The sequence below is a fragment of the Dermacentor silvarum genome, chromosome 11 (assembly GCF_013339745.2).
Source record: "Dermacentor silvarum isolate Dsil-2018 chromosome 11, BIME_Dsil_1.4, whole genome shotgun sequence".
In the NCBI taxonomy this organism is placed as follows: domain Eukaryota; kingdom Metazoa; phylum Arthropoda; class Arachnida; order Ixodida; family Ixodidae; genus Dermacentor; species Dermacentor silvarum.
Window position 1 is genome coordinate 110307839 of NC_051164.1, and position 9480 is coordinate 110317318.

General features: G+C 45.4%; 1 protein-coding gene across 1 annotated transcript; it reads right to left on the reverse strand.

Annotated features, from left to right (window-relative positions):
• Nucleotides 1-1008: 1008 nt before the first annotated feature.
• LOC119434052 (uncharacterized) lies at nt 1009-8129 on the reverse strand. Its single transcript, XM_037701357.2, has 3 exons — nt 7899-8129; nt 4879-4976; nt 1009-1597 (listed from the first exon to the last, which is right to left on the reverse strand). Exons 1-3 carry the CDS (start codon nt 8100-8102, stop codon nt 1429-1431), a joined length of 471 nt encoding a protein of 156 aa, XP_037557285.2. The 5' UTR covers nt 8103-8129; the 3' UTR covers nt 1009-1428.
• Between the last annotated feature and the right edge of the window lie 1351 nt (nt 8130-9480).

Here is a 9480-nt window from a genome sequence, read left to right on the forward strand (position 1 = left end):
TCAGGACTTGTCAAGATTTCGTGTTGAGAGACTCACTACTGGCCGTCGGGCATGTGTGCACTTTCACAGCTGGATCCTCAGCAGCCGGGTTGCTCCCTGCCGACGTTCGGGTATAAGTTCAAGTGTCCGCAACTGGTGATCATTGCCAGCCGGCCTGGACCATGTCCATCCACCCACTGTCGATGCTCGTGTGCAGCACATCCCCAAAAGAAATAAACTAAGTAATGCGATTCAAGACTCTTAGATGTTATAAAGTGGTGACCACAGATTCAGTCGTTGTTGAAATTCTTCAAACGTTTCCTGTTCTTGCGAGCCAGCCAAACGCTCCGACAGTTTTCAACGAGTACTCGCATCCACTCACATTGCCATGTTATAATTTTAGGCAGATTAAACATACCGACGCCTGGCTCGCTGTAGGTCGGTTTCACAGAAGTCTTGCTTCTGCTTCGACAGTGAACATCAAGCAAAACGGCATGGCTGTCGTGGCAAATAAATCGCAGCAAAATACATGCGCCTATACTACAACGCAGAGTAGCCGAGTTTAGCGAACGTGCCCAGAATGGTGGCTGCGTTTAAAGGAAGTACGGGTCAGTGGCGACGTGGCGTGACGTCCATGAAAACTATGTATAGCTCCGTAGTTTTTAAAGCGAGGCTTTCTATGCCTCTTCCTTTGACTTTTCCACTGCTGCTGTCTGGCACACCGCGTCGGGGGGGGGGGGTCAAAGTGTGTTTGTATACATGGCAGGAACGCAGCAGAGAGAAAGGAGACGTGAAAAACTCGTTTGGATTTTTCCATCGAGTCACCATAATGCCCTCTTGACGGCTGTAATTATCCGTTGCGCGGAATGACACGATGGAATGGGCGCCATGTGGCACGTGCATAGACAACGGGCATGATGAGTACTACCGCACGGCCTAAGATGGCAAAGTTTCTACATGTTGCTAGTCAAGCGGAAGAATCCGCCCAACGACGAACACTACAAACGGCTTATGTTCTGATTTTTTATTGTTTTTTTTTTTTACTATTCGTAATTAACTTCAAGGACGAAATGCGTATAAGCAGGGCTTTTAGTTTACTGGAGTATATTTTTTATTTTGTCATATAGGTTAGCTTTCTAGCCGCAGTTACAAGCGTAACTGAACACATGAATACAATTATTTATTCGCAAGGACGCAAAGCGTGACCGCAAATTCATAAATACTAAATCTCACCACTTCTGTGTCCTCAAATTCTGGCACGCAAAAAGTACCCTTGTAGCCTATTCCGAAACTTTGTTCTCAGGATGACTGCTGCGCGCGAATGTAGGAGAAGCTTAACTATTGCACGCATAAGTGTTGCAAGTTCGCACGGAACTATTAGTCCATGCGACAAGTCTGTCCTCAATGGTGTGCCTTGGCTGATAGCGGGTCGTTGGACCGTGATGCTTTTCACACCACCCAGGCATAAAAAAGCCAGACAGCTGCAGACACGACACAGTAGCCGTGGAGATCCACGAGAGTCATTCGCCTAAACATGGCAGGGTCGGCTGCGCCGAACAGGAGGCTTCTGCTGTCAACTTTCAAGAAGTAGATGTCGTGAGTCTGCACCACCGTCGCCCTGCGCACGAGCGTCGTAAAATACAAGGCTTAATTAAATTGAAATTGATTAAATATGTTCGATTTTAGGTGCCAAAGTCACGATATGATTATGAGGCCCACCGTATATAGTGGAGTACTCCGGAATTATTCTGACTACATAAGATGGGTACTGGTTTGTGCGAGTTGGTAGCAATCCATAATAAATAGTTGTTGCGCACAAACTGAAAGACGGAAGGACAACGAATTTGACGAGCACAAGCGCAAACTTTCAACTCAATTTTATTTGCTAAATCATGGGCGGTGTGTAACATGGGCGGTGTGTGATGTGCACAAAGAAGGATGAAAAAAAAAATAGAAGAAACAGAAACACATTGCTACACGTGGGGCACGCTTCGACAAGTCTGTCTACGCACAACGCAGTCTCAGACCACCGCTGATCTACTACTTCCTTTCTGATAGATAATCAAGTTTTTATGCATGCTGCAACCACCCGGCTAGGCTCACACCCACAAACCAGCAACATACAACATAATTTCCAGATCGCGTAGGTTCGATCGGTTCAAACCACTTCTTTCTTCCTGTCATACCAATATGCAAGTCATAACCAATGAGCTATGATTCAAAGCAAATAGCGTGAAAATTCGCTGCTTTTTCTCAGAATTATCCACAACTGACAAATTCCAGGTTTTACCTTACGGTAGACTCTCTGTTTATTGTGCACCTGAATCTAAGTTCACAAGCGGTTTTGCATTTCACCCACATCAAAATAAAGCCGCCGTGGCTGGGATTGCACCTGCAACCTGGAGCTTGCAAGGTAACGCGATAGTGCATAAGCTTTAGCACGACGGGTTACAAAGCTTCATTACAGAATATGATGGCCTACTGAAATATGTTGGGGAAGTAAGGTGCAGGTATGTCCGAGCTGATGTTACATGACTTATGCATCAATTATTGCAGGGCTACAAAATGCAATGACAGTAAAGAGAAACTGAGGCACGCACAAAATAAACTTTTCTTAATTACCAAATTGTAGGGAGCACATTGAAGCAGGAAATTCGAAGCGCCCGTAGCGCACCCATAGCTGCCATCCTATGAACTTTAAAATTCGTAAAAATCCAGCAGCCACACCACCAGAAAGAGGGAGGAATATGAGCAAGCGTTTTTTTTTTTTTTTTTCTTTTCTTCGAAGAGGAACTAACAACCAATCTTTATGGGAGCCGCTTCTTTAGTGTAACGGAAAGCTTACAGGGTCTGAGTGGTACTGCAAAAAATGCTGTGAATTATTTTGTACAAGAATTTTCCGATCTGCATTGAGGATGTAGTGCTCAAGCAACATGCTGGAAACAGTTATAGGTGAGCGCGATAGCGATTATACGCCGACATTTATAAGCCGATGTACCGGCAGTTCATGTTTTCCGAAGTGTTGAATTATCTTTACAATAATAGGTGGCGCCCAAATCTTCAGCGACAGCCTCCCTAACAGAAACGTGACAGAAAATATTCTCGAAGGACATGCTTTTACTGGCTGCATGTGCCAGGATTTTTTTTTTTTTTTTTACCCACGCCAAGCTAAGTGCTACAATATACCAGTAGTACTATTATTGCAGTGCTGGCATCCATTCACGACACAATTAGTCGATGGCATTTTCGATCTCACAGAGACCATAGAACTCAAGGTACTCACTCGCAAACTTCTCACATGTGCGCCCCCATACAGTGAGGGACGTTACGGCTCTGCTGCTCCATTTGTTGCCACAAAGATAGCGTCGTTCATTAGCATGGACTTTTTTCACTCTTCATACGCACAGAATAAAGCACAAACGTCTAATATTATAAGAACTGCCATTTTAAACAGTAAGTATGCGGTACTTCAGCTGGCTTACATACAGTAACCAAAGTACCAAGGCTTCACCGCCAGTTCGCGCCACTTACCAGTGTTTGTGACTTCCTATGCCAATAAAATTTTATTTTCTAGTTAAATCGCGAACGGCATGCTCGATTTTATCGCTGTAAATTATGGTCTTTTCATTTCCACCAACATTTCACAACACGTTCTGGCTAGTTGCCAGTCCCCTTAAGTGGGAACACACCTTATCCTGAGCACACACCTTTTTGTGAGATAAAGTCACACTTTATTAATGGTTGCTTATTTTTAGAAGTAGCCCACAAACATATGCAATCTTGTAACAGCAGAGACTAACAAGCAACACAGAAATAAAACTATGTGTCCGGTTAATCACTGCTGGCTGCGAACCCACCGACCTGACACCTCCACGTTTATGTTTCCGCTTCAGCAGGGTCAGGCTAAGTCAATCTACCCAGTGCAGTCGGGATAGTTCAGCCCGACTCGATGCTCGCTAAGCCTGGCCGGCTAGTATTTACATGAGTACGACAGAGAAATCTCAGGCTGTCAAGCATACTTGACCCGTTTTTGTTGGTTTCATGTAAACGCCCTGCGCAACACCGTCAGCGACGTCGCTGTTGCCGATTTAGTCTATATATATATATATATATATATATATATATATATATATATATATATATATATATATATATATATACAGGAACTTGTTTGAATAAACCTGCTCAAAGCAAGCACCCCTCTGGTGTTATCAGAAGATTTCCAAGGGTATTCTCGAAGACAGGTGAGGTAATCTTGTTCGTCAAAATATTTTGTGACACTTGACTAAGCACTCGTAAAATCGCAGAACGAACTCACGTTCATAAACTTTACACAAATTTAGGCAGTCAGCAGGTGTGCATACTTATTTGCTAGAAATCCTGTGAATTCTAGAATCCTGTGATTGCATTCTTTGCTGGCGTCATCTCTGCTCAGAAGCTTATCTCTGGAATTCACGTGGTTATCTATATGTACTGCATCTTCAGTGTTTCCGTATTGAGGCAACATTCTGGTTCAGTGAGATTAAAGTGCTTGGTTACTTCCTCTTCCCAAATCTTAAATTCAACGTACATCTCTTCTGGCAAAGCTCTCTCCAGAATGGGGAAAAACATAGGCACCTAGAAGTCAAGCTGCGAGCCAGTGGTGCCCAATCATCCGGTGTTGCCTGAACCAACCAAAAATAACAAACAAATCTTCGTTCGCCCATGACTCTGACATTTCGCTGCAATTTTGTGATAACTTGAAACAAGGGGGAACCCTTGTTTCAAGTTCTGTCCAAAAAATTGGCAGGAAAAGAGATAATTTCTGTATGTAAAACCAATGGATTAAGTCCGCGTTTTCATGACCCAGGATATGTTATTGGTCAGGGTCCTCGCCCCAAAGCGTGCGCACCGCCTTACCTAAAGATGACCTGGACGAGATCCTTTGGAATAGGTTCCGGTCTCCAGTGCACCACGACCTCCACCTTGTCTTTGCCGTCTCCGTGGCTCACGGCGGTCTACACCAGAGAGAGAGAGACGTTGGGGACAGATGAGGCAGGCGTTTTTATATGCGGCATCAGCTGAGGCTATAACACCCTCGCTGGTGAAAAGCAAATCTACTCGTCGAATGACGTAACAGGTACTTTCATATGTTTCCCAAGCAAGTTTCCCGAATGCAACACGTGTGGAAAGCAATCTATAGACAATGCATGTAACAGAAAGTGCAAATGCACATCACTACAAGTGAATCCAATTCTACAGGCATCAAATTTATCTTTCCTGCTTCGTAATTTGGTATCTGACATTGCTGACCAGTCGTTTAACTGGTCAATGTTTTTGGAAAGGTTGTAGCGTAACCGGCTGGACAGGGCGCTCTAACAGTTTCCTGGCACGGTGTGCCCAGCCTGTTCAGAAGCGACAAGGAGGGAAAACTCCTGTCATTATAGGAACGCAGAACGAGCTGAAGGAAACTAATTTTAGTTTCATCTAATTTCCTAAAACTTCAGCGGCAAACGTACAAAACTGACATCCACGAGGGATCAGGAAAAATCGATTTTAGAGTAACTAGAGCAAGGGATCAGGGGAAATCGATTTCGGAGTGACTAAAGCGACCAGAGAACTCAAATTGGCAGAAGACCTCGACGACTACATCAGCCATTGTTAATCCCTAAGGCACAATCCGAGACAAGTGAACGAAGCCTGATCAGTTCATCAGCGGGGCTAAAAACAATGCGCAAGGTCCTACGGTAAAGAAGCATTTTTATTGTGATGTCGAATACACACTGCGCCTCCACCTACAAAAATACTCTCGTCAAGCGAAGAATGTCACATATGGCACTTCAACCTGTGAAACGTATTACCTGCCACCAGAAGCAACACAAGGCGAAGTATCAATTGCGATAACAAATTAATAGAGAGCTATACGTAGTAAGGCCTTGAAGAAGACAAGTCCACTTGTCGAAACGTTGGCTCCTGCTCTCACCTTGTTCTCGTGTTACTCATCGTCTTGAATCGCCATCTCCCGCATTCCCCTTGTTTTCCACGTAGTAAGGATAGTAGTTTTATCGGCTGTATAAACTTTCACTTATAACACATTCACTTATAACTGAATTAAGAAGCATTGTGTCAGCGGGCACAAGCAAATATGAATAGATAACACTCGATGACCGCAGACAACCGCTGTCAAAACACTGGCGTCAGCAAGCGTGGCGGCAGCAGCGAGCGAAGGTTCGTGCGGTCTATCGCTTTAACGGAAACTGAGTGGCGAAAGCACAGCGCATGCAAAGGTAGGAGCTGTGTGCAGATCGCTTTCAAGATACGGTGCGCGGGCCCGCTCGTAGCAGCGCAAAGTACAAGTGCGCAGTTATTGGCAGAGTAGAAGCCGCAGCCCCTCCCGCGCTGCCTTCCCACTTTCCTCCTTTTGCGTGCGAGATTGAATCGACAGATCTCCAACGGCGCTCCCCCCCCCCCCCTCTCGCTTCCACCCCCTACGGCATTTCGTGCGACGGAGACGTCGCGTTTGCTCTCCACCGTGCGTTCACTCTCTGTGCTCTCTGTATGTGCCTCCCTCGCACATACAGCAATCGGCGCGCGGCGACGATTTTATCGCCCTTGTTATACGGAACCTCACGGCGACGGCAGAAATCCGCTTGGAGTGTCAATACAGTTGCTATCGCAATAAAAACTTCGCCAAGCTATGACGTCACTGCGTTGCCTAGCAACCACCTCACGGAGCGGCATGTGCCCAGCCTCCTCTCCGTGCCGTGAACAATTGCCTTGACAGGGGACATTAAGGAGAGGGAAGGAGAGCATGCGCGCGGCACGCGCTATGCATGGGAGAGAGAAAGAGAAAATGAGAGCGAGAGAGAGAGAAAAAAAGAAATTGTAGCAGCATCAACGAGGCAACGCGCAGAGCTGCTGCCGACGCCGTTCGCGTTTATCCGTTTCCCCACGTTCGCGCCGAACGCGCGCGGTGTCCGTGACTGCAGCAGGCGCCTCTGGCAGCGGCTCGGCAGGTTTCGACCAGCCATGCCCCAGCAAGTGTGGAGGCGCAGCTCGGCCGTGACGGCACCGGGGAGCTAAAGAGCCGCCGCGACGGCGGCATAACTCTCGTTGACTCGGTGGCAAGTGCATGTGGCCTTGACATGCGACGACCAAAGATGATCCGGACACTCGAAGAAGAAGCCGCAGCACTCGAAGAAGAAGGAATCTTGAAGCGCGTCGCGCGGCCAAGCTAGAATCTGCGCGTCGGCGGCGAGCCGATTCAGAATACCGTGCCTATAGCAGCACTTAGCATTCCCTAGCAAAACTTAGCCAAGCTCAGTAAAAACATGGAAGAAGCTAGGTCGACCGATCACCAGCTCCGCTGTTTGCTCCAGCCTTCCACCACTAGTGCAAGCTGCCCACATTTTTTTTTTTTTTTTTGCACTAGAAGAAGCGGACAAAGAAAGGGGGTACAAGACACACAAAGCGCTTCAACTTTCAACTATTCAAAGCGTGAATACTGTCTCAGAGGCTTTGCTTATCGAAGGCTATGCTCTCAGAGGCTTTGCTTATAAGGTAAACAGGATTAGTGCCTGGATATAGCAAAAATAGAAAACCGCTGCTAATCAGTGAAATATGACCTTGTTTACACGTATCATGGACATACGGACGCGTATGTTTTTTTGTTTTTGTTTTTCAGGTTCACGCGCGTTTGTAACATTCGCGCTATTCGGATTCCATGACGTATAGCTTGGAGAATACGGCATGTTTATGAACCGTTACATAAATTTCATGAGTGCATCAATTTCACGTTGCACTCTGAAGTAATTATGTGCAATAAAATCCTAATTTTCTTTTCTTTTTTCTGTCCGCGTTTCAAATCAGGCTCATGGTTTCCACCACAGTGTCTAATGAAGGCGCTCGAAAAGTTGTGGCGATATCCGAGAAAAGGGCACCTTTTCGTGGCCGTCGCAGCTGATGTACAAGGAGTCCTGGAACTTCGCATCCTTCTCAAAGACCCCGGAGAAGAAGACCCAGTTGCTGCCCTTGAGCGCCATGGCACGAATGAAGAAACCCCGGAACTTGACACTCTGATTAAGCGTAAGAAGTCGAATCGTCACCCGGCCTTCCAAGATGCCAGTGTCCACCACGAGCTGCATTACAGGGAAGTAATCGTTGCTTCCAGAGATGTACAGTCTTGTGCACATTTAACACTATAGCACACACCACGTAGACATGACATTTTCAACTTTTGTTTTAAGTGATGTCCTGGACCTCAATACCTCTTCTTCTTTCTGGGGTTTTACGAGTCAAAACCAGTACTGATTATCCGGAGGGCTCCGGATTAATTTTGACCACCTGTGGTTCTTTAACGTCTCGATACCTCAGAAAAAATACTGCCAAGCCTCGGAGCACTCTTTGTAATTTACGATAATAGCTTTTCAACGAACCATTTTCAGTTTCGTTTCCTATGATTTGTATGTGTCATAACGTCATGACACAGAAGATGACCATGTGGGAGCAGGACGTCGCAACGTTTTGGTACTCGTGGTGACTCACTTGGTCGTCTGTTATGCTGCTGCATCTGACCGCGCAATGAGTTGCAGCATAAAAAACAATCCAGTGAACCGGAGGAAATCATGAAAAAAATTAATGAAATATCGAAGACGGAATGCCAGTACTTCATGCTTGTGACACGGGTTGTATGACTAAAACATTGATAGCCTATCTATCGATACGTTCACCTACAAAGGGGTGCTGATAAGTATTGAGTCTTGCCAGAAAAAGAACTGAGCAAGGTATCTGTAAATTGCAGGATGTATTGGCTAATTTGTCTATAATCAACGGCCAAAATTCAGCTATTAATGTTCTCAGCTTATCTTTCTTTTTATAAACCAAAGTGAAGTGAAAATGGCAGCATCTCCAAAAAAGTTCAGTCTGCAAGAGCATACAACCGTAATCAAGTTCCTGTTTTATAAGGGAAACATACAAAACAGATCCATGATAAAATGTCACAAACTTTGCATGACAGTGGGCATTCATATGCTACCATAAACGTTGGGTAGTCACTGGTAACAGTGGCCATTTCGGTGTTAAAAATTACAAACACAGTGGAAGGCCTGTTTCTGTTTCTGTGCCTGCAAATGTGAAAGCCATCCATGACATGATCATGGCTGACTGGCGAATATCAGCCAAAAGTATTGCTACATATCTGGAAATATCCCGTGAGAGAGTTGGTACCATTATCCAGGACGACTTGGAAGTGAGAAAGCTTTGGGACAAAGTGAATCCCAAAACTTTAGACAACGGAATAAAAGAAGAAACATGCAGAAACATCAGGGGCTGTTTTGGAACATTTTGCAAAACATTAGTCAAATTTCCTGGACAAACTGGTTACGGGTGCTGATACAACCATCTTCTGTTATGATTCTGAGGCAAAGAAACTGTCTGAATAATGGAAGCACAGTGGTTCCCCAGGCCAAAGAAGCTCCGTGTGCAAATGTCAGTAGAGAAACAAATGGCAACAGTTTTTTTTTT